The sequence below is a fragment of the Capricornis sumatraensis genome, chromosome 1, assembly GCF_032405125.1.
Source record: "Capricornis sumatraensis isolate serow.1 chromosome 1, serow.2, whole genome shotgun sequence".
Lineage (NCBI taxonomy): Eukaryota > Metazoa > Chordata > Mammalia > Artiodactyla > Bovidae > Capricornis > Capricornis sumatraensis.
The window spans coordinates 67,779,743-67,805,979 of NC_091069.1; the positions used below are offsets into that span (position 1 = coordinate 67,779,743).

Consider the following 26,237-nt stretch of genomic DNA (forward strand, 5'->3'; position numbering starts at 1 on the left):
AACCTTCTTGTGACCCCATGAACTGTAGCCCGCCAGACTCCTCTGTCCACGGTATCTTCCAGGCAAGAACACTGGAATGGGTTGCCACGGTATCTTCCCAACTCAGCGACTGAACCCGCATCTTCGACACAGGCAGGTAGATTCTTTGCCACTGCCCCATCAGGGAAACCCCTCAAGTACTGCAACTGAGGTTAAAGAGTTATTTTGTTGTTTTTCCATCATTGCAGGATGGGGAATTAGTGTGTTGGAGAGCGAGGAGGAAAATTAATGTGCTGGAGATAAATCCATAGAGATTCAGTTGCCCCCAACCTCCCCTGCCAAAATTCTAGGCCAGAGCCCTGTGAGTGCTGGTATATGTTGAGAGAGCAGGAACGTGGTTCTCAGGGAATTCATCCCTTTCAACATCAGCACCCTAACCAGAATCTCCTTTCTCGAACCCCTTTTAGGAAGACGCATCCCAACCAGAGAATGTCAACCAGCCAAAAGAAAAAAAATCAGCTTACTTGGATCATTTCATATCTGTGTGACCTTAAGAAAGCTATTGAACCTCGCTGGATTTCTTTATCTGTGTATCATTTAATCTCCATCAAACTTCATGCAGAAATAATATACCCATTTAGCAGATGAAAAAAAAAAAAGCTCAAAAAGGTGAGTTATTTGCCCATGCTACCCAAATCATCAGGGCCCCAAACCTTTCATTTTCCACTGCTCCACCCTGCACTACCAAGCCAATGCTTGGACTTAGTCATAGGCCACTCAAAGGATGAGAATGTTGCTTCCATCTCCCCATGTCCACAGCCACAGTACCACCTAGTAGCCTTCAAAATATTGAGATGCAATTTCAAAGGCAGCTCACAGAAAGAGACATTAAAAAAAAAAAAAGAAAGCAAAGTGTTATGGCCTTAATTACTCCAAACTTTTAGTCTTCAGCTGAGAGTCCCAAACCAACAGAGGGCAAAAAATAAATTCCCTTCCTTCCAATTAAGTGAAAATAAATGTACTATTACTTATTTAGTCAATGACATTTATGGATCATGATGGTGTCTATGGAAGCTCTGAGCCGAGATGAAGAAGGGAAGGAAGATGGCTGGCCCCTTGACTGGGCTTTACCACAGCCCTGGCGGGGGGGGGGGGGGGGGGGGAGGCGGGATGATGTGGATGAGGAGTAGAGGCTGTGTCAGATAGCAGTAACCTGCCCCCGTCATTTCTGAACTTGGTGGACTGGTCACAAATTCCAGCCACAAGGGAGACTACTTGAGGTATAATAGCTGCTCTTAACTGGCCATACAGGTATTCCTCTAAATGAGGTTACTGGAATCAAGACCAGGTCCCCCATTCCCCACACCACTTACACATAGACTTACACACACAGTCCACACAAACGAAAAGAACTTTCAAGTATTTCTAGGCACTTATGTCAACGTTCCATACTATCAAAATCTCTAGGAAATTAATTAGAAACTCTTCCAAGTCATATTATAGGTCAAGCCATAGAAGATGAAATTGGAGGATCATGAACTATACTTGGGTCCGGCTTTGCCTAGGAAACTGGGACTGATTCGGAAGATGCATATACATACACCTATGCATCGTCACCTGAGGACAATAACCACCATTTTCGCAGACAAGTCCAGAATTAAACCTTTGCCTACATTATCATAATTTATTGTCACAACCCCCAAGGCGATGGTTACTATGATTTGCATTTTATTAATGAGTAAAATGAAGCTCTGAGAAATTAATTACCCAAGCTCACCCTCCTGGCCAAATGAGGATTCTACTGTAGATGCAAATCCACCTCTGAGATGAGCTCCCCACTAGCCTGGCCTGCCTCTAATCCCCCAAGAGTCTAGTACTTAATAAATAGTCCATTAGTAATGAATTGAACCAAAAGAGAGATTAGGCCTTGGGGTTTTTCTAACTGAGATTCTCCCAACTGCACCCACTCTAGGGACCATATGACAGTCAGCTGGAGCCTCAGGGCAGGGCCATCTCCACCTGGAGCGGGCCCAGCACCCAGGTGAGCATCTTGCCTTCTACCCCTCCCACTCCCCTTTGCCCCAGAATCCTAGAGCTGGACCGCTGAGGAAATTCGGTAAGCGGTAGGCGTCTAGGGCCTGAGAAGCGGGGTGGGAGTGGAAAGCGGACAAGAACAGCATGTGCCTGCGGGTATTTGCTCCCCAGGTTCCTTCAGTGATTTCGTTTGTGTCTGGCTTCCTATAAACAAAAGAAGAACAATGAGAGGAAGGAATACCAGGAGGCACCAGCGCAAGCAGTGAGGAAAGGAAGTTTGTGGTACACAGGGGCAGGGCGGTTCCCCACCACTCATCTGCGGCAGCCACTGGGGCGGGCACGCTGCAGGCACACTCAGGGGCTTCCAGGAGAAAAGAAACTTAGTGGGGGTTTGCGGCTTTACTGTTTTGCTTTTCTTTTGTTCTTTTCTTTCCCCTAATAGCAAAGAAAGGAAAAGCATCATTGGCTGATACTTGAGCTACCTTTTCAAATCCCTGTGCTTCCCGCATTGAGTCCCTCTGCCCTTCACCCCAGGCTAGATGAACTTATAATCAAATCGGGGGCAAATGGTATGGTCGGGCAACCCCAGATGATGCCAGTCTAACTCGAGGAGAAGGAAAGCATCGGAACAGGTAGAAAACAGAACGGCAAGGCAGAGTTAAGCTTCTCTGCAAGATGAGACATAGCCCAGCTCCAGGGATGGCGCCGGGCTTCACCCTGGGCGCCCCGTCAGCCCCTCTCCCCTGTCCCTTTTTTCACCTTTTGCCCCATGGAGAAGTCGTGGCGCCAGAGCAACGTTATCATATCCCTGATCCCCAAGGGCGAAGACTCTCTGGACTCAACCTTTCGCTCGTTTTTTTTTTCCTGCCTGGCTGTAACTTGGCTCCCCAAAGCACCGATTTTCCAGGTTTCCTGGGAAATTAAAGATTCCGCGTGCCCATCGGTGACCTCCCAGCCTTTCGACATCCTTGAAGCACGCTCCTGGGGCCACAAAGGACCACCGAGCTCGACGCTAGCGCGCCCCATATGGAGAAGAGGAGGGAACCGAATGTCTCCGAAGTTTGGAAAAGTTTCCAAAGGGCTGGGGAAGGGGAGCGGGGGGTGCAGACAAGGGAGAAAGGGGAGCACTACCTGTTGACGGAAGGAGGGAAAGTCGTCTGGCCCCACCTCCCCGCCCTGCAGAGCTCAGCGCTCACCTTGAGCCCTCGTATCTCGCCGAGGTGCAGCTGCAGGCGGCGGTTGACCTCCCGGATGAGGTTGCTGTGGTCCAGCATCGCGCTCACCTTCTCGGCCTCCGCGCGCCGCAGGCAACGGATCAGCTCCTCCTTGCTCCACTGCAGCAGCTCCTCGTCCGACACTTTGGACAGGTCCTCCACGGCAGCGGCCGCAGACGGGCCGGCAGAGGTTGGAGGACAACTTTCCGCCGCCGATGCGCCTCCAGCCGCTTTCGACATGGTATCCGCGCGGCGGCAGGTGCGAGTGGGTGGAAAAGGCAAAGCGACTCCCGAAGACGCGGGCGCTGCGGGGCCGCCTCCGCCCACACCCCTGTGCGCTCCAGCGAGTCAGCTGCACCGCCCAGGGGCCGCTGGGTTGGGGCGGCAGGGGTCGCGCTGGACGGCCATCCTACCTCGCCATCTCCGCGCGCGCGCCCGCGCACCCCAAGGGCCGGGCAGCCACCCGCGCGCTGCGGCCAAGGCACATCCCGACTCCGCGCAGGTCCATGGTGAGGGGCGCCGGGAAGCGGGTGCCGCTCGGGGAGACACTGCGGAGCCGCAACCCGGTTCCCCTGCCCTTTCCACCGCCCTAATTCGAGCCTGTCGCCCCCTACACTCTCGCACGCACACAACGCACACGCGCTCACTTTCTTCCCCCTTGCCCAGCTGCAGCCCCGCCTCTCTCCTAGCCTCGCAGGGGCGCGCTGGGCCCCGCGGCACCTCCGGGGCTAAGCTGGCGCCGCCGCCGCTGCTGCCCGGGTGATCCGTGCGGACGGACGGCGGCGCTCCTCCGACCGCCTTAGCTACTTCCGCCGGCGCTCCCAGGGAAGCCTAGGATTTGCAGCGCCGAGCCGAGGAGGGGTGGAGGCTGGGTGGGAAACGGCTGGATCGGCAGGAGGAGGAGCCTGCAGCCAGGGCCGCCTGCAGCCGGCCGCACCTCCCGCGCGGGCCGGACGCAGCTGCAGCCGTTCCCTTGCCTGCTGGGATGCCGAGGCACGCTCTCCGCTGTCCCGCCGGGGAAGGCCGGGGGTGCGGTTCGTTCTGCGCCCCGGCGCGGGTGGGGCGGGAGAAGTATGAGAAGACGTGACGCTCGGGCTTTGGGAGGCTCGCGGGCGCCACCGTGTGACCGAAGTCACTGCTCCCTCCGCCCCTTGCCTGCCAGGCTCGTTACCTGGCAGGGGAAACAGCTGCGAGTAAAATGAGAGCTACTTGAAGAAATTGAGGTTCAGGAAAGATGCGTAGGACGACATGAGGGTAACCGTCTGAGTATACTTTGGAGGACAGAAGAAAAGGTCGGTGGCAAAGACATAAGCGGGCTGTGGGGAAGGAACGTGTAAGAAAACTCTCTAAGAAGGGGTAAAAGAGGCTTCTGGGCAATACTCTAAGGACCACACACCCTCACACTCACCAGAGCAGGCCTCTGTCTTGTCTAAAAACCCACTACTTAGTGAAGAAGCTTAAAGGAAAGTTCTGGATCTTTATATTTTTGTTTGAAAAACATCAAAGCCTTAAGGGAAAAATAAAAACTCCTGCCCAGGGAGGGATTTGATTCAGCTCATATCTGAATGGTCTACTGGTTTTCCCTACTTTCTTCAATTTAAGTCTGAATTTGGCAATAAGGAGTCCATGATCTGAGCCACAGTCACCTCCTGGTCTTGTTTTTGCTGACTGTATAGAGCTTTTCCATCTTTGACTGCAAAGAATATAATCAATCTGATTTCGGTGTTGACCATCTGGTGATGTCCATGTGTAGAGTCTTCTCATAATGAAATCCCTTACAATATACAGTGAAAGTGGAAAATAGATTTAAGGGACTAGATCCGATAGACAGAGTGCCTGATGAACTATGACTATGGATTGAGGTTCATGACACTGTACAGGAGACAGGGATCAAGACCATCCCCAATAAAAAGAAATGCAAAAAAGCAAAATGGCTCTCTGAGGAGGACTTAAAAATAGCTGTGAAAAGACAGGAAGTGAAAAGCAAAGGAGAAAAGGAAAGATATACCCATTTGAATGCTGAGTTCCAAAGACTAGCACAGAGAGATAAGAAAGCCTTCCTCAGTGATCAGTGCAAAGAAAGAGGAAAACAATAGAATGGAAATGACTAGAGATCTCTTCAAAAAAATTAAAGATACCAAGGGAACATTTCATGCAAAGATGGGCTCAATAAAGGACAGAAATGGTATGGACCTAACAGAGCAGAAGATATTAAGAAGAGGTGGCAAGCATACACAGAAGAACTGTACAAAAAGGATCTTCACGACCCAGATAATCACGATGGTGTGATCACTCACCTAGAGCCAGACATCCCGGAATGTGAAGTCAAGTGGGCCTTAGGAAGCATCACTACGAACAAAGCTAATGTAAGTGATGGAATTCCAGTTGAGCTATTTCAAATCCTAAAAGATGAGGCTGTGAAAGTGCTGCCCTCAATATGCCAGCAAATTTGGAAAACTCAGCAGTGGCCACAGAACTGGAAAAGGTCAGTTTTCATTCCAATCCCAAAGAAAGGCAATGCCAAAGAATGCTCAAATGAGCACAATTGCACTCATCTCACACACTAGTAAAGTAATGCTTAAAATTCTCCAAGCCAGGCTTTAGCAATACGTGAACCGTGAATTTCCAGATGTTCAAACTGGTTTTAGAAAAGGCAAAGGAACCAGAGATCAAATTGCCAACCTGTGCTGGATCATCAAAAAAGCAAGAAATACATCTGTTTCTGCTTTATTGATTATGCCAAAGTCAACTGTGTGGATCACAATAAACTGTGGAAAATTCTGAAAGAGATGGGCTGGATGAAGCATAAGCTGGAATCAAGATTTCCAGGAGAAATATCAATATCCTCAGATATGCAGATGACACCACCCTTATGGCAGAAAGTGAAGAACTAAAGGGCCTCTTGATGAAAGTGAAAGAGGAGAGTGAAAAAGTTGGCTTAAAACTCAACATTCAGAAAACGAAGATCATGGCATCTGGTCCCATCACTTCCTGGCAAATAGATGGGGAAACAGTGGCAGACTTTATTTTGGGGGGCTCCAAAATCACTGCAGATGGTGATTGCAGACATGAAATTAAAAGATGCTTGCTCCTTGGAAGAAAAGCTATGACCAACCTAGAGAGCATATTAAAAAGCAGGGACATTATTTGCCAACAAAGGTCCATCTAGTCAAAGCTATGGTTTTTCCAGTAGTCATGTATGGATGTGAAAGTTGGACTATAACAAAAGCTGAGTGCCAAAGAATTGATGCTTTTGAACTGTGGTGTTGGAGAAGACTCTTGAGAGTCCCTTGGATTGCAAGGAGATCTAACCAGTTCATCCTAAAGGAAATCAGTCTTGAGTGTTCATTGGAAGAACTGATGTTGAAGCTGAAACTCCAATACTTTGGCCACCTGATGCAAAGAGCTGACTCATTGGAAAAGACCCTGATGCTGGTAAAGATTGAAGGTGGGAGGAGAAGGAGATGACAGAGGATGAGATGGTTGGATAGCATCACCAACTTAATGGACATGAATTTGGGTAAACTCCAGGAGTTGGTGATAGACATGGAGGCCTGGCGTGCTGCAATCCACCGGGTCACAAAGGGTTGGACACGACTGAGCAACTGAACTGAATGAACTGCTCAGCGAAGCCTGGATTTTAAGGTCAGCAGTCACTTCCTCTCTGAGTACTGCCCCTTAGGCAAGCTGTAATGCCATCAAGGCTGCCCTGTATTACTGCTCAGCCTTTTATGGTAGTAATTTCTGGAGTACCCTGTGTCCCTGTGTACTGTGTTTGGGCTACAGGAGTCTCTTCCCCTATCCTCAGTTCTGCTCTCACATATGATTCACATGGGATCATCTGAGACGAAAACGCTTATTTTTGCCTGAAGAAGTGGATGCATTTGGTCCTGGGCATGTCACTTCAGTGTATACTCGCTGAAGTGATATGCGCAGGACCAAGGGTGGGGCATGTCATGGGGCATAGGATGGAGACAGGGTCAGAAAACCACAGAGATTTGCCCCCAAGGGACTTCAGAAAACCAGGGTGCAGAGGCAATCTCTCTGTCCAGTAGGATGAGGATCTAAATCAGAGGACCACCCCCCACCAGCTGCTCAGTGTATGTCTCCTGATAAAGCTGCTACCTGTTAAGAGATGATCGCTCAGGGACTTCTGAGACCTGACTTCCTGGAGAGCCTGAATGGTGGTGTCTCCCTTTGACCTTGATGCCCTTAAAGTTCCCCTCCACTTAACTACACTTCAGACAGGTTTCTTCCTGCCCATCCTGAAGGTCCATGACTTCCCTTTCCATAGAACACTTACTTTAGAAGACTTTCCTTCGTAAATTCTCTCTCTGCTCTCTTGAACTGTAGATCACCTCCCAGCTTATCACCAGTATTACCACCCAGAAATTCTTTCTCAAGGACCTGAGAGCCATCCGTTTGAAATGTGATCATCAAGGAAGATAGTGCCCTAGCTCTCTTGGAGGTAGAAGCCTAACTTCAATGAGTGCCAGTTAGCAAACACAGATGGCTCACCACATCAGCTAACATCCCCAACACCCAGACTCCTCTAGTGCTGTTGACCCTTGAACAACAAGAGTTTGAACTGTGGGGTTCTGTTTATACCTGGAGCTCTGGCCATCCATCTACATTTGAGGCAGGAAGAAGGTAGAAGCAGATGCCAAAAGTTCTCTTGGTAACATGACCCAGTGAATCTCATTTATATCCTAATAGTCAGGGCTTACCATCTGACCACCTCCCAGCTTCATGGGAAGCTAGGTAGTTTTTTTAAGATACAATAATGTCACAAGTAAAATCAAAGTTATGTTAATAAGAAATAAGGAAACTGATATTATAAAGCCAATTAACAGTTTCATATGAAAACCTTAGCAAGGGATTCTGTATACAGTAAATGGAGGTGTCTAAAACCAGCCACTATGTGACTCTACATCATTAGGTCCTGATGGTTTTACCTCATCTGTCCTTTTGAATCAACTATTCCATAATAGTTCACTATTGCCCAACCCAGAGTCTCAGGTCTCACCTGAGTGTCCGCACTTGTTCTTCTGACTCCAGCATCACTTCTCTAGAGTTCACACAACTGCCCAAATAAACTGTCTGAAACAGTCAAGTCAAGCTGTTTCACCCCTCAGGTAGGGTGAATCACTACTCATCTCAACCTCCAGGTATAATTCATACCATCTCTGCCCCGCAACTTTGCAGTAACTCCCACCAAAGCAGCAGAGTTTATCCTCTCTCTTAATGATTTTGTGCTTGGCCACAGGACTTGCTTTGCTAATGGAAAGCAAAGCACCTGAGAGTGTATCGCTTCTCTGGTGGGAACTCACCTGCCTGTACTTTCACAGTTTATGTGGAAAGAGCTAACCTTGGGTGGCTGCTGTTGCTTCAGTCTGGGCCCCACACAGAGTTACCCTGAAGCCAGGCCACCCTCCCCTTGTAGACTCAGATCTGTGTGCAAGAATGTGTGATTGTTAGTAAGCCACTGAGTTTGGGGTATCTTTATCATGCATCATGAATGCGATAGATAGGAGATACAACTCCCTTGCTGAAATCCCTTCAGTGGCATCTCAGTATCTCTCCATAGGGCAAAGCCACGTTCTTTAGCAGAGCACAGAGGGCTGGCACAGTCTGGCCTTTGCCTACCTTGCCTCGTATTTCATACTTATCCAGGGCCAAACTACCCATCGCTCCCTACGGGCACTCTCCATACCTCTGTGCCCCACTGTTGCTCTTCTCAGTGCCTCTCCTGCCTTTTCCCCTGAACAGCTCACACTGATTTTTCCCATGGGCACCAGCTTCTCCAGGTCCCTGGCATCAGCCCACGCTCTTCAGTGGAAGTAGGAGTGAGTATCCCATCTCACCTCCAGTGCATACCATAGCTCAGCACTTGAAACACACTATCAACTACAGAATAGTATAGGTAGAAACTCAGACTAACCCAGCTCAGTCCTGGTAGAAAGTTTAGCTCCAGCCAGAGTTTAATAATCTATCTTTTGTATTGTCTCCAAACCCTACAGACTCCCATCATCCCTTATTACAGAGCTCCTCAGGACCACGGGAGATGCTCGCTATTGAGGACATTACTGAATATATTCCACAATGCATTGTCACGACACTGCATCCTCATCCATGAGATTTCTTGGCAACTCATTAGTTTTAATCTTATGGAGACTGAATTATGCAACTGGTAAGCATTCTTCTTTGCACTGGCTGCTGGGAAGTCAGATCCAAATTTGTGGCCCACATTCAGCTGCTTCAACAAGACTTAAGGAATATCGTCTGTTGACTAACTAACTCTGACTTCTGTCATTTTTTTTTTACTTTCAAATTTCCTTCTCCAAATTTCCAAATTTATCTTTTACCTTGTTCTGTATGTATATTTGTACACTGTCAGATACATACATCTGTAAACATACACACAAAAAAAGGGAACAAAAGGTAAAGAGAGGACTTTTCTTCAGCCATAGACCCTATATGTTTGTCTCCCATTTACTTTGATGTCTTTTCCCTCTATCAGCCCTAAACTCTGTCAACAAGGCCTGCTTCCTACTTCAAGTCAGCACTTAATAAAGGAGGGAAGCAAGGAGAGAACAAGCTTCCTAGAAGCTTTTGTTCGGAATTTTTTATCCCCCTGGTTTGGAATGCCTCTTCCTTTTGAAAATATTAATTACTGTTTGGCATTTGCTATTATAGAAGTCAAAGGAGTGCTTTGCAGTTTAGAAAACTTTTCAGATTTTTCAAAATTGTTTAGAGGTAGGATATTATGGTGCTCAAATGCTGCAAAATGCTCTCAGGTGACAGGTTTATTCGCTGATGATGCCAGAGTAAGTAATGGTACTGCATCAACAAGGCTGAGGCTTATCTCATTGTATGTGTGTTGTGTCAAGTAACACAAGCAGCCATTGAAACATCCTATCTTGCTCCCCCGAGGGCCTGTTTCCCAGGCAACATTTCAAAGCTCAATGGAAGTGCATCAGACTTTAGCTTTGGTGTCTAATTCTGCATCCAGATCCAGAGAACATGGCCCTTGTGTGGAGCTGGGAAACAGCTGAGATTCCCAGCTCTGGTGAGAAACCTCTGGGGGTGGTGGGTATTATTGATGATTGACTCCAAAACATGCTTCTGCCTCAAGCCAATGTGGAAGTGCTTTGCCTTTATCCAGCCCCGCAAACAGGACATTTAGGAGCTTGCTGGGTTTTATTGTACTTTGTTCTGCCAAGTACCAAGGCAGAAACTTCCAGGCAAGTGTTAATGTCACTGCCAGAAGCACCCAAGGGAGACAGGTTCAGTCGGCCTGATCGTCAGTGTTGGGATCCCCAGTGTCTCCGGGCTCATGGGAACAGCAGCTCTGTCCCCCTCACACGCACAGTCTCACAGCTGCACCGTGGGTGGGATGAGGCCTGCACCTCAGGGAAGAAAGTGAAAGCAGAGGGTACTTCAGGAACCCCTATTTTCTGTTGTTTGTAAAGGAAACAGTCATACCCGTTCATGGGCATCCCTGGACCTTTAATGCTGTTGCCACTGTTAACCCTCCTCCGGTCTTTACTCCACAGATTCTCAGCCTTGATTGCATATTGGAATAACCAGGGCTTCTCCCTAGAGATTTTGGATTTGATAAGTCTGGGGTACAGCATACACATTGGGGTTTTTTTTAACTCTTCACATGATTCTGTGGTGTATCCATTTGAAAATTACTGTTAGATGGTGTAGATGGAATAGAAGTACAGTACAAACCACAAGTTCAAGTCACGAATGAAATTTTCAAGTTCCTAGTTGTTTAGTCCCTAAGTCTTATGTGCCTCCTTGTGACCCCGTGGACTGTAGCCCACCAGGCTCCTTTGTCCGTGGGTTTCTCGAGGCAAGAGTACTGGAGTGGGTTGCCGTTTCCTTCTCCAGGGGATCTTCCTGACCCAGGGATCAAACCCGTGTCTCCTGCATTGGCAGTCAGGTTCTTTACCACTAAACCACTGGGGAAACCTGCAAAGTTTCTAGTAGTTTCTTTTTAAAGTAAAAATATACAGGTGATACTAATTTTAATAATAGATTTCATTTACCCTCATGTATCCAAAATGTTAGTTCAATGTGTAATCAACATAAAAATTCTGAATGAGATGCTTTGCATTTTTGTAGTAAGCTTTCAAGATCTAACATGAGCTTTATGCTTACAGCACATCTCAATTCAGACAAGCCACATTTCAAGTGCTCAGTATCCACATGTGACTAGTGGCTTCCAAATTGGACAGCACAGATGTATTCTATTTGGTGCGGGGGTGGTGCGGAGGAGTGGAAGAAAGAGAGTGGCACCTGTGGTGGACTGAATAATAACACCCTCAAAGATATCCTGTGCGAATCCCTGGAACCTATGAATGTTACCTTACATGGTAGGAACAGACTTTGCAGATATGATTGCATTAAGCATCTTGAGATAGGGCAGTAGCTTATCCTAGCGAGTCCTGCATGCAACCACATGTATCCTTATAGAAGGGACACGGAGGCAGAATTCCCCGACAGGAGAGGAGAGGGCTATGTAACCACAGTGACTGGGATTGGAAAGATGAGGCTGCAAATAAAGGAATGCTGGCTTCCACTAGAAACTGGAGGAGTCAAGGAACAGACTCTCCCGAGAGCCTCTGGAGGAAACACAGCCCTTCCGACACTTTGATTTCAGCCGCTTAAGACTCATTTCAGATTCCTGGCCTTCTGTGAGAAAATAAATTTCTATTATTTAAAGATGTTAAATATGTGGCCACAGTAGGAATTAATACTTTTTATATGTAGTATTGCAGTCATCACAGCCTGTCTTCTTTTGTAGCTAGTTGAATACCTATTGATATATTCTCTTTTTTTAGTATGAATTTATTTTAATTGGAGGCTAATTACAATATCGTATTGGTTTTGCCATACATTGACATGAATCCGCCACTGGTGTACATGCGTTCCCCATCCTGAACCCCCCTCCCACCTCCCTCCCTGTACCACCCCTCTTGGTCATCCCAGTACACCAGTCCCAAGCATCTTGTATCATGCATCGAACCTGGACTGGCGATTCGTTTCACATATGATGATATACATGTTTCAATGCCATTCTCCCAAATCATCCCACCCTCACCCTCTCCCACAGAATCCAAAAGACTGTTCTATATATCTGTGTCTCTTTTGAGGCAGAGATATGCATATTCATTGATGAACCCTCACCACACCCAGCCAGTTAGGTGGTTGCTATAGGCATCAGCCAAGGTTGTTCAGAAGCACCTGAAGTGGTGTCTCCAGGGTGCCCAGATTGTGTGTGCTCTGGAAAAGCGTGAAAGGCAGGCTGCCTCCAAGGGAGATCTCTATCTGACGGAGTGACAACAGATCACAGACATCTAGACATTCATTTGATCCATTGTAACACCTGCCTGCCCTAGTCTCTTGAAGTATCTTTGAGAAGCAGTAACCCCAGGAGTAGAGAAAAGGAAGAAAGTGCTAGACGCAGGAACTGCCTACCCGGTTTGACCTGCGATGCAAACTCCAGCAGAACTAGCCCACCTCCGCCTGTCCCAGGGCAGACCCACCCCCACGGGAATTTTTTGTCTCTTTGCTCAGCTGCCTGAAATAGACATAGTTAAGAGTCTCACTGGTGAAAATACCTTTTCACATGTCTGCTCAATAAGATAGCTTTCCTCCTAATGTGGAGATCAGCTGCTCTGAGGGTGTGTAAGTTTGATTGGGAAGTCTGCTCTTAGGCAGAAGGACAGTCTCCTGGAAGCATTGATACCACCTGGGATGTTGCTTATCATGCCCCCATATAATTTAAAATGATAAATGACAGAGCAAAAATTCAAGTACACACTGTCCTTCAGAACAGAAGCTTCCAAAATGCTGTGGGCACACTGAACTGGAGAACTCTCATGGGCGAGGTACACAATCTTACTGAATCAACTATGACCAGGCATTCGATTCCCTTTTATATATGAGTAGTCCAAGGCTCAGGCCAGACTCTCACAGTTAACACAGAGTATCATCCGGATGATAGTCTTCATCCAAAGAAAACAGGAGTTTGAAGATTCTGCAGGTGACTCTCTGGGCCCCAACCTTCCATACAGCCTTCAAAGAATGGCATGGGGTCTTCAGTGGTGCACTGAGTCCCAGGTTTTTGGAAATAGCAGTAGAGCAAACATAGAATGAGAACAGCCTCTGAAGGTGACATAAAAGGGGTTCTTATGCCTTTGCCACTGGGAAAGAAAACCTAATTGCAGAATATTTTGCAAGGAAGGGAGTTGCAACATTTTTTTGTCTTTTGGTTTGTCTGGTAGCATCTACAGAAGTTGCTAAAGCAGGCTCCTTCCCACAGGGATATTTGCAAAGGATGCTGTCTGCCTCAGCACCACTGTGCTGCTGCTGACTCCTGCCCCTTCATGTTGCAGCCTTAATGTCACTGCCCCAGAGATACCATCACTAATCAGGTCATCAGAAGGACCTACTCCTTCATCGTGGGTTCATCACCTTATTAGTTTCCTTTATAACACTTTTCATTTGAAATTGTTTCTGTTTTGTTTGTTTACTTTCCATTTTCAGCTGGGAAAGGCACATAGGGAGGAGGTGTGTTTGTGTTGTGCCTGACTCATGGTATCTATTCAGAAACTTTTTTAGTTAACTAGATAAATTGCAGATGTTTAATATATGCTTATCAGCACAGCAAGCCCCTAATCACTCTATGCTTTATAATAGTACAAATCCCCCAATACTAGAAGGCTGATATAGTTGGTCTGAGGTGAGGTCCTGGAAATGTGTATTCTAAAAGGCTGCTTCTTGCTAACTCTGATGTGATCAGTCAATAGAACAGCATGCAGGACCCCGTGCCTGCCTCCTCACACAATTTGTATTTGTTCTCTTTGCAGTGAGAGACATGGCAACAACCTAATTCACACACCCATTTTTGGATCTTGGGGATGTCTGAGTGTATCTTGTGACTCCTATTTGCATATGTACCCTTGTCTAGCCACAAGAAAGCATAAATAAAATTCAAAGCTAATGTTACCTTCTATACACCATGAGTTAATGCTCCCCAGTAAGAAGGAGAGACAGAGACCACCAACATGGTGGGAATTGGGGGGAATATTCAGGGTAGCTAAAGAATTCCACTTTCTGGAAAATGTATCCCAAGTTCCTTGGAACCTCAAAGTGACATACATCTTTTGGGGGTTTGCAAAAGAACCAAAAGGTAGACCACCTAAGGATGGCCATGTGAACCCTTTGCAGATTTGAGTGGTTGGACATCAATACTAAATACTGTTTTAGCAATAGATGGGGAATGAGGCTGGAAATGGCAGTGACAGGGAGCAGAGTCCACAGCCACACAGTAGTAACATCAAAAGGAAAAAAAAGAAAAGGAATTGAGTACCTGAGAAATTAACATCACCCTGGGCCTTTACTCTTCATGGTGTGGTCCAAGGACAAGCGGGCATGGTCTTCACCAAAGACTTTGCTAGAATATCAGAATTCCTGCCCCCAGTCTGGAAGTACTGAATGGGAATCTGCCCTTAGACAAGCTCTCCAGGCAATTTATAAGAACTTCAGAGTTTGAGAAGGGCTGGATTCTTGGCCTATAACTTTAGCCTCCTAGAATGATGTGTGACTATGAAGATCACAAAATTTTAAAAGATGGTGTAGGAATCTGTTATTAATGCTCCTAAATAAACTGTGTCATTCTTCATAGGGGTCTTTCCGGAGTTGGAGGTGTGGCTGTGTTGCTTTAATCTGCATTAAATGACCCAGAGGTAAGGTTACATAAAAGTACAAGAAATCAGGAAACCAATTTAGACAGCATCTGAAAACAAAGCAAAAGCAAAACATGGGTTCTCTGGTTCACTGACTTCCATCTTCTCCCTGGGGCACAAGAAACTCTTGACAGCATGGTAATATCATTGCCACTCTTTCTCTGCCTGCTGGGGATGGGCACCAACAATAATTCTTACTCTGAGGCCAATATGTCAGATTCTGCAAACATGACCTCACATCCACTCTGTCTCTTTTGTGGTGACCTGTGTGAAACCCCAGTGCCCTGAGTGCCTGTGTCTTGAGGGCTTTTTTAAAGAAATTGTTAAACAAACAGACCTGAGATGTATATGTGTGTGTGTGTGTGTGTGTGTGTGTGTATGTGTGTGTGTGTGTGTGCGCGTGCACATTTGTGCACACATGTGAGCATGTATTTGTGTACAGCAATTAGAAGAGACTATGAACAGTGAGAGTAGAAAACTCGATTAAAATATATAATTATAATCCAAATAAGCGTGGTTATTTTCTCAAAAACTTAAAATCTGCACCAGCCAGGATCTCCTATTTGTTCTTTGATGAAACCATGCTCCTACTTATCATATTCTACTTTTCCTAAGAAATAAATGTTTCTACATACATATATTTTTAAAAATTTAGTGTGACTGTTAGCATAGATGTAAGGTGTTCAATAAACACTAGCTGTTAGTTTAATTACTGTAGTATCCAAGAATGACAATTGCACATACTGTGAATGTTTAAATCTCCACTGATTATCTGAACATTAACTTTGAATATTTTAGAATCCAAATCTCATCACCTTTGCTATGAGACAAAGCTCCAATTCTACAATAAGATTTTCAAAGTATAATTTCTTTCCTGAGATACAAGTTTCATAATCTTATATTGTGGTATATATTAGAATTCATAATCCCTCTGAACCCTCAAAAGTTATACAAAAGTTTTTGAAACCAAGGAGAGAAAAGAAGTGAAATGCTTCAAAAGAGCATGCCAAGATTCTAAGCATTCTGTCAGGCCTGTGAGGAAGCCTGGAAAGAATCCAGGAGTCCAGACAGCAATTCGACTAGAGAAAAAGCCTAATACCTAAAAGCCACCTTGCCACAGGGACATCCCTTTGCAGCTCTGTTACCACACATTTAAAATGAGAATAAAATAAGCATTCATCATCCTTCCCTGTATTAAAGCAGAGAAAGGAACATGTTTTGAAAAGTGCACACTGCCACACCAAAATGCAGCTTAACTATTTTGTGTGGATAGCACTTATCCCCAGTTTTGCTGTATCTCTTTCCAATCAGCAAAGGTGTTCTCAGGGTTTACTGCTAATGTAGCAGAGGAACTAAAACCTTTAATTGCTCCCATCCCTCTGGAGCTATAAGAATCATCTAGAATATAAACTTATGCTGTGACTAGGAGCTTTAAACCACAGTCAAACTCTAGGCTATACAGCGGTGGAGGGGGACATGGTTATTCAAATTATACTTATCAGCCCCCTTCCCGCTTCTCCACACCCAGTGCCAGAACCTTTGTTAGTCCATATGGAAACTTTCTGTGAGTTGGTGCAAGCTGGAGACTCAGGAGAGCTGATGCTCTCATTCCAATCTAAGTTCAAGGTCTGAGAACCAGGAAAGCCAACGGCATAGGTTTCAGTCTGAGTCAAGTCCAAAGGCAGGAGAAGACAGACGTCCCAGCTCAAAAGCAGGCAGAGAGGAAAGTTTCCCTTATCCCACCTTTTGTTCTATTCAGGTGTCCAGTGGATTGGATGAGGGCCACTTGTGTTGGCAAGGGCCATCTGCTTAACTGAATCTACCTATTCAGATGTTAATTTCATCCAGAAGCACTCTCACAGACACAGGTAGAATCATGCGTGACCAAATATCTGGGCACACTGTGGCCAAGTCAGGTTGACACATAAAATTAATTAAGGTGCGTGGTGGACTACAGGCCACATTCCAGCCCCTATCTGCCGCTCAGCTGGGCGCAACAGCATAGAACACAGTCTACCCAAGCACAGGCAGGGACCTGCCCACTGTTTTAACAACCTCTCTAAGAAATGGCCTCCTCTTCTCCAAGTTCAGGGACTTTATAGTGGCTTCCTCAATCCCACCATGTTTCTGGACGGATCGTGGTTTAGACTCGGTACCCTAAGAAGGTACCTCATTTTAGGAGTTGTTCTGATGAAGCCTCCTTTTATGCTAATTTGTATTGTTTTATTTAAATGTTTACTTATTTATTTGGCAGCACCTGGTCTTGGTTGTGGCACACAGGATCTTCAGTCTTTAGCTGTGGCATGTGAACTCTTAGTTGCAATATGTGGGATCTAGTTCCCTGACCAGGGATCAAACCCAGGCCCCCTGCACTGGGAGCACAGGGTCTTAGCCACTGGGCCAACAGGGAAGTCCCAAAGCCTCCTTTTAAATTTTACTAGGGTTACCCAGACAAGCATCTGAGTTACGTGACTTACGTAGGTCAAGGGTACGATGCTGAACCCCTCCTTGCAGTGGGAGAAGCACAGCTTTCCCCTGGACTGGCAGGTCTATGTGACACATTCAATCTCCCCTCAGAAATTGAAGAACAGAGAAAGTAAAAACACAAAACAACAGGAAGAGGACAAAAACCAAAATGAGTCTACAAAGTAAGGACTTTAATAACAGAAAAAAACAGCTGCCAAAGTGTTCAACGAGTACTGAGTCCCAGAAACGGCATTTGTGCAGAAGGATAGCATACGGAATGACTCGCTATTTACCAGTCACAGACAAGGTGCTGTCAAGTTCAACACTGTGAGACAATTAGGAATGGAAAGTGTGATGCCTGGAGAGTACTAGTATAGGGCTGGCATCGGAAAATACACAAAACTTACCTTTATCACAACCCTAACAGATAGGAGGGTGGTGTGTAAAATTCCCCCCACATAAGGGCATTTTTTCACACATTCAGAATATAAATGTTTCATAAGCAAAGGTTGCAATAAATGGCAGTTCCAAGTGAGTTAAAAAAAAGGTTTAGATGTTGTTAGCTAAGAAATATAAACAATGCAGCTAGGGAAAACTGGGGAAAATAGTTCTTGCTGTGGTGATAGGTTTAGAAATCAAACATGACTCTGATGTGAAAATACAATTTTTTATGCTGGAAGAATAAGCATAAATTAGTTTGCCTTAAAATACACTTTCACAGTTCATCCCTGACTTCTGAAAACCTGGAAAGGGGTCTCAAACCCAAGGAGGCAGAAGCTTTGAGGATGGGAATTTTAGGTGACTTTTCTCCCACAGAATATGAAATTCTGGCCTTCTGCCTGCCATGTGGAGATGCATTTATAGTCTAGCCTTGTAAAAACTCAGATTAGTCATCATGAGTGAACCTCAGTTCCAGGTCAGCCTGCCCTCTAGAAACCAAGGACTAGGCTTCCCAATGCCCTTCACAATTGAATCTCCACTCAGAGAACCTGGACCTCAACCGCCTAGGGAAGAAGCACGATCATCTATGTCAGTCTGTCCACCTCCTTGCCAGCGTAGCCTGGTGTACTCTCCTTCCAGCAACAGTTGCATGTTCAGTGGTTATCAGCCTAATTCATCCAAACCTGACCTCCTGAGAGTCTTCCAAAATTGATCACAATCACCCTGCAGCCTTCCACATCTCAGCAAATGACCACTGCATCCTCCCAGTTACACAGACCAAAACCATGGAGTCATCCTTGACTTTCTCTCTCATACCCTCAATCTGCTGCTGCTGCTGCTGCTGCTGCTAAGTCGCTTCAGTCGTGTCCGACTATGTGAGACCCCATAGACGGCAGCCCACCAGGCTCCCTCATCCCTGGGATTCTCCAGGCAAGAACACTGGAGTGGGTTGCCATTTCCTTCTCCAATGCATGAAAGTGAAAAGTGAAAGTGAAGTCACTCAGTAGTGTCCGACAGTGTGTGACCCCATGGACTGCAACCCACCAGGCTCCTCCATCCATGGGGTTTTCCAGGCAAGAGTACTGGAGTGCGGTGCCATTGCCTTCTCCGACCCTCAGTCTAATCATCTGTAATTCTGTGGTGCAGAGGTTAAAGCGTCTGCCTGCAATGTGGGAGACCTGGGTTCGATCCCTGGGTTGAGAAGATCCTCTGGAGAAGGAAATGGCAACCCACTCCAGTATTCTTGCCTGGAGAATCCCATGGACAGAGGAGCTTGGGGAGCTACAGTCCATGGGGTATCAAAGAGTCGGACACGACTGAGCAATTTCACTTTCACCTTCAAACTACATTCCAAATTTGACTGCTTCACATCTCTTCTGTTGTTGTCACCCTATCCCAAGCCGCTACCATCCTTTGCCTGGATTATTGCTGTAGACTCCTAGTTAGTTGCCTCTTCCTTTGTCACCCTGGTTCTGTTCTCAGCTGAGGTTAATGTAAGTCAGATCATGTCACTCCAGTATGCAAGACTTTACAGTGTCCCCTACCATGAGAGCTGAAGTCCTTAAAAGGACCTAGAAGGCCTTGCACACCTGTTCTCTTCTCCCTCCAGCTGGTATGTCTGTGACTTTTCCCCTTGTTCACTCTGCTTCAGCCACATTGACTTTGCTTCCTTTAACACACCAAAGCCAACCTCATGTTAGGACCTTTGCACATGCTTGTCCTTCTGCTCATAATAGTCCTGTCTCAACTGCCTCTCATCCCCTCACTGCCTTGAAGCTTTTGGGTCTCAACTGAAACACCTCCATCAGAGCTTCCCTGGCCTCATTATTTAAAATGTAACCCCCTCCTTCACCACTTCCAAACTCCTCCCAATGAGGGTTGGCAGAGGAGGAGGAGAGTGGTCTGTCTCTATATAGCACCAGGGTCCAAGGCTGTTTAATATTGTTGTCCTGTAAGCTGCACAGTCCGGAACATGCAACCTCCTAGGTTGCCAGAGAAGGGAAGAGAGAGCTCAGAGGTGGCCCACTAGTCATTATGTGCCGGGACATAGAAATGGCATATGTAACTTCATGTATATTTCATCGGCTTCAATTAGTAAAACAGTTTCACCCAGTTGCCAAAGGGCTAGGAAGTGTAGTAGTACTCTAAGTGCTCAGGAGGGACAGGAGGGAAAGACACAGGTGGATTCTACGCCATGAACTGCAAGCCGTTTTCCTGGAAATCCCTTATAGCCTGAGCAGTAGGGATCCTTACCTCTCTAAGATTCAGCATAGATTGATTCCTTTTCACTCATCCATTCAACAAACAGTGTTTGAGTGTCTCCCATGTGCCAGACATTGTGAGTGATGCTGAAGATACAAAACAAGGGGTAGGGTTGTATTCCTGGCTGTGGTACCCGTGGGAGAGTGTGATAGGCACAGCACAACACATGACACCAACTGCCCGCACCTAGAGTCAATGACGTGATGCACAGGCTCCCTGGACAGATGTGCAGGATGGATACAACAGTCTTAACCCGGAGTGTTGATGTTCCAAAGGGGTGCTAATCAATGTAAGCTTTCCTGAAAGTTCTTGCAGTCTTCTCAGAAACTAATAAACCTACCTTAGACATATGTAGCCACATAACTAACCATGATCTCCTTTATTCAAGAAATAACATGTAAATGTTTATATGATCTTCCCAGAAGGATGAAATAATCACAAACATTTATTCTACTTTGGACTTCCCATCTTCACCATAGAATTTTTTGCAGCAAACTAGGAACAGAAATCCAAACATGCTCACAAAGGTAGAATTTTTTTAATGTGCTCATAGTGGAAAATGTAAGCTATATAATATTTATGAATATAATTTATGTAAATTAAAAATGCATATACTCAAAACCACAAGACACTATGTGTTCTTCAAGGAAATGTGTATATCAAATATATGTGTGTGTTAAACACACTAGAATGGCTGCTTATGGAAGAGAAGAGAAATGAAGTTGGGATCAGGATGAAAGGAGAGGAAATAAACAAGAGGGCTTCCAGGCATGGATCATGGTAATAACATGCCATCAGCTGAGGAATATGATTAACTTGCCAAATATAAAAATTTACATTCCAAATTCTGTTTCTTTTCTGAAGAGGCACACTGAGAATATTTGTTGAATTGATTAATGAAAAGGTATCAATCTAAAATTAGTATTTAGAACAATGAGAGGGACTGACAATGCTTCCTTCTGTACTTCTATATTCCAATCTAAGCTCAGAGTTAGGCCCATAAGTAGATAAAAATAATACATCATACTATCATACTTTTTTCTTTTGAATTGACAAGCATAAGAAGTTGTAACACACTTTGTTAGCCAGGGCATAGAGAAAACAGCACTTTCAAATGACTGTTAGGAATGTAAAATGGGAGCTTCCCTGGTGGCTCAGCAGTAAAGAATCCACCTGCCAATGCAGCAAACATGGATTTGATCTCTGATCTGGGAAGATCCCACATGCTGTGGGGCAATGGAGCCCATGCTCCACAACTATCGAGCATGTGCTCTAGAGCCCAGGAGCTGCAACTACTGCTCTGCAACAAGAGAAGCCATCACAATGAGAAACCCACACACCACAACAGAGAGTACCCCTTGCTTGCTGCAACTAGAGAGAAGCCCACACGGCAGTGCAGGCCCAGTATAGCCAAAAATATGTAAGATGATACATCTTCCTAAGAAACAATATCTACTAAAATCCAAAAAAATATTTATAGCCTTTAACCCAAAACTTTCACTTTCAGGACTCTATCATAATAACAATAATTTAGGTACAATCATATTTATATAAAATTACTTTGAGGCAATATTACTTGAAACAACAAAACTGCAAATAATGTAAATATTCAGAAACCAGTTCAGTTCAGTTCAGTCACTCAGTCGTGTCCAACTCTTTGCGACCCCAAGGACCACAGCACGCTAGGCTTCCCTGTCCATCACCAAATCCCAGAGTCTACCCAAACCCATGTCCACTGAGTTGGTGATGCCATCCAACCATCTCATCCTCTGTTGTCCCCTTCTCCTCCTGCCCTCAATCTTTCCCAGCATCAGGGTCTTTTCCAATGAGTCAGTTCTTCACATCAGGTGGCTAAAGTACTGGAGTTTCAGCTTTAACATCAGTCCTTCCAATGAACACTCAGGACTGATCTCCTTTAGGATGGACTAGTTGAACTCTCTTTAAGAGTCCCTCCAAGAGACTCTCAAGAGTCTTCTCCAACACCACAGTTCAAAAGCATCAATTCTTCGGTGCTCAGCCTTCTTCACAGTCCAGCTCTCACATCTATACATGACTACTGGAAAAACCATAGCTTTGACTAGATGGACCTTTGTTGGCAAAGTAATGTCTCTGCTTTTGAATATGCTGTCTATGTTGGTCATAACTCTCCTTCCAAGGAGTAAGCATCTTTTAATTTCATGGCTGCAGTCACCACCTGCAATGATTTTGGAGCCCCCAAAAATAAAGTCTGCCACTGTTTCCACTGTTTCCCCATCTATTTGCCAGGAAGTGATGGGACCAGATGCCATGATCTTTGTTTTCTGAATGTTGAAAAGTTGGCTTTAAGCCAACTTTTTCACTCTCCTATTTCACTTTCAAGAGGCTCTTTAGTTCTTATTCACTTTCTGCCATAAGCATGGTGTCATCTGCATATCTGAGGTTATTAATATTTCTCCCAGCAATCTTGATTCCAGCTTGTGCTTCCTCCAGCCCAGCATTTCTCACGATGTACTCTGCATATAAGATAAATAAGCAAGGTGAGGTGACAATATACAGCCTTGATGTACTCCTTTTCCTATTTGGAACCAGTCTTTTGTTCCATGTCCAGTTCTAACTGTCGCTTCCTGACCTACATACAGGTTTCTCAAGAGGCAGGTCAGGTGGCCTGGTATGCCCATCTCTTTCAGAATTTTCCACAGTTTATTGTGATCCACATAGTCAAAGGCTTTGGCATAGTCAATAGAGCAGAAATAGATGTTTTTCTGGAACTCTGTTGCTCTTTCGATTCAGAAACAGATGACTGTTTAAATAAATTTTGATATAACTACATGATAGAATTATATTTAATATGCAGTGATATAAGAATATGTTTATAATATATTAATAAGTAAATGTAGCAGTCTAAAATATGTCACATAATTCCAATTTTAAAAATAGGAAGACTGTACATTAAAATAATGTTAGATATCTCTGCATTAATAATATTTAATTCAATGAATACTGAGTGGTGGAATTATGTAAGATTTTTATACTCTTTGTTCTGATCTATAGAGGATATTGTTTTATTTGGAAAATAATAACTATAATAATAACTATAATAACTGTAATAACTATATATATAAAATTATATATATAATAACTATAATAACAAACATCAGCGTATGTATCAGATTATAATTTCTCCTGTTAGACTGTCTCAAATACATGAAAAATGATAATTTACATGCTAATTTCTTAAAATGAAACACTTCCCCGTGTACAGAATTTTCAGATCTTTGTCACATTTCGAACATTATTCAGTCATACTTAGAGGTGTCACCTTGAGCCACTACATTATTCCCATGTTAATAATTAAAGAGAGTCATTTTGACATAAGAATATGGATAAAAAAATACCCCCTGGAATTTTCTAGGCCTTAACCAAGAATTCATTTAAACATTTTATGAAGCTTTTGTTTGTGATTAAAATCAAGGGAATCCATTTTATCATCAACACGAGTGTTCTTACAGTTAAATCATGTCAAGACAAAAGATAAATGACAAAGCATTATGACCCATTTGAAGCTAAGAGTTCTATTAAAACCCAGGTCAGCTTTTCTTTAATAATAAAGAATAAATGTTATTTAATATTTTTACTCTGAAATATAAAACCATGGAAGGGTGGAGAGACAAGCATGGGCTGGATGGAGTCAAAATTCAAACACTGATATATTTTCTTTCTTCTATGTGTAATCACTAGCTGTAGTATCTTATCACTTTAATAAATAAAGCTTCTTGGAGGAAGTAATTAAAACACACACACATGAAAACAAAACTAACCTGGATCAAGATTTAAATTTCACAGAGACCAAATGGTAAATCACATTTTTTTAATTCCACTGTAATGAGTATACCCGTAAAAACGAACATGGTATTTTTAGTCTATTAAGCACAAAAACTAAAGAAGAAAACCAGGGAAAAAGTCGGCCAGCCAGGTATGACTTAAATCCTGTATGAATTCACAGTAAAGGTAACAAATAAATTCAAGGGACTAGATCTAGTAAACAGTGTGCCTGAAGAACTATAGACAGAGGTCTGTAATATTGTATAGGAGGTGGCAAACAAAAGCATCCCAAAGAAAAAGAAAAGCAAGAAGGCAAAGTGGCTATCTGAGGAGGCTTTACAAATAGTGGAAGAACAAAAAGAAGTAAAAAGCAAGGGAGAGAGGGAAAGTTACACCCAGTTAGATGAAGGGTTCCAAAAAATAGCTAGAAGAGACAAGAAGGCCTTCTTCAATGACAATGCTTAATAACAGAAAAAAACAACGGAAGGGGAAAGACTAGAGATCCCTTCAGGAAAACTGGAATCATCAAGGGAGCATTTTGCCCAAAGATGGGCTCAATAAAAGATAAAAATGGCAGAGACCTAGTAGACACTGAAGAGATCAAGAAGAGATGGAAAGCATACACAGAAGAACTGTTTAAGAAGATCTTAATGAACCAAATTACTACAATGGTGTAATTAGTCCCCCAGAGCCAGACATTATGGATTGCGAAGTCAAGTGGGGCTTAAGAAGCACTGCTGTTAATAAAGCTAGTGGATGCAATGAAATTCCAGCAGAACTATTCATATCCTTAAAGGAAGATGCCATCAAGGTTTTGCATTCATTATGTCAGCAAATCTGGATGACCCAGCAGTGGCCACAGGACTGGAAAAGGTCAACTCTCATCCCAGATCCCAAGAAGGGTAGTACCAAAGAATGTGCAATCAGACAATTGCACTCATCTCCCATGCTAGTAAGGTCATGCTTAAATCTTGCATGCTAGCCTTCAGCATTATGTGAACCAAGAACTTCCAGATGTCCAAGCTGGGTTTAGAAAAGGAAGAGGAACTAGAGATCAAATTGCCAACATTCACTGGATTATAGAGAAAGCAAGAGAATCAGAAAAACATCTACCTCTGTTTCACTAGCTACATTAAAGCCTTTGACTGTGGGGATCATGACAAACTGTGGAAAGCTCTTAGAGAGATGAGAATACCAGACCATCTTACCTGTCTCCTGAGAAACCTGTATGCGGGTCAAGAAGTAACAGAACCCTGTATCCAACAAATGATTGACTCAAGATTGAGAAAGGAGTATGACAGGGCTGTCTACTGTCACCCTGTTTGTTTAATCTATCTGCTGAGCACATCATGAGAAATGCCAGGCTGGATGAGTTACAAGCTGGAATCAAGATAGGCAGGAGAAACATCAACAACCTCAGATATGCAGATATACCACTCTAATGGCAGAAGGCGAGGAGGAACTAAAGAGCCTCTTGATGAGGGTGAAGGAGGAGAGGGAAAGAGCTGGCTTAAGATTAAACATTAAAAAATCTAAGATCATGACATCCAGCCCCATTACTGCATGGTAAATAGAAGGGGAAAAGGTGGAAGTAGTGACAGATTTCCTCTTCTTGGGCTCCAAAATCACTGCAGGCGGTGACTGCAGCCATGAAACCAGAAGACGATTGCTTCTTCACAGGAAAGTGATGACAAACCTAGACAGAGTGTTGAAAAGCAGAGACATGACCTTGCAGACAAAGTTCCGTATAGTCAAGGCTATGGCCTTCACAGTGGTCATGTGTGGATGTGAGAGCTGGACCATAAAGAAGGCAAAACCCCAGAGAATTGATGACTTCGAATTGTGGTGCTGGAGAAGACTCCTGAAAGTCCCCTGGACAGCAAGGAGATCAAACCAGTCAATCTTAAGGGGTATCAACCCTGAATATTCACTGGAAGGACTGATGCTAAAGCTGAAGCGCCAGTATTTTCGTCATCTGATGAGAACAGACGACTGACTGGAAAAGTCCCTGATGCTGGGAAAGATTGAGGGCAGATGGAGAAGAGGGCATCAGAGGATGAGATATCTGGATGGCATCACCAATGCAATGAACATGAACTTGGGCAAACTTGAGGAGATGGTGAGGAACAGGGAGGCCTGGTGTGCTGCAGTCCATGGGGTTGCAGAGAGCTGCTGAAGAACAACAACAACAGCACACACCAACGCAAAGATTCAGTTCAGTTCAGTTGCTCAGTCATGTCCGACTCTTTGCGACCCCGTGAATCGCAGCATGCCAGGC

The 26,237-nt window shown here is 44.6% G+C and overlaps 1 protein-coding gene across 5 annotated transcripts in view; it reads right to left on the reverse strand.

Moving 5' to 3' along the window:
* Positions 1-3,467, reverse strand: part of CCDC85A (coiled-coil domain containing 85A) — a 221,846-nt gene extending 218,379 nt beyond the window's left edge. For all 5 annotated transcript variants that reach the window (XM_068981418.1, XM_068981408.1, XM_068981402.1 and 2 more), the window contains exon 1: positions 3,210-3,467. In XM_068981418.1, the coding sequence (XP_068837519.1) occupies positions 3,210-3,467 (258 nt within the window). The remainder of the gene's footprint in view (positions 1-3,209) is intronic.
* Between the last annotated feature and the right edge of the window lie 22,770 nt (positions 3,468-26,237).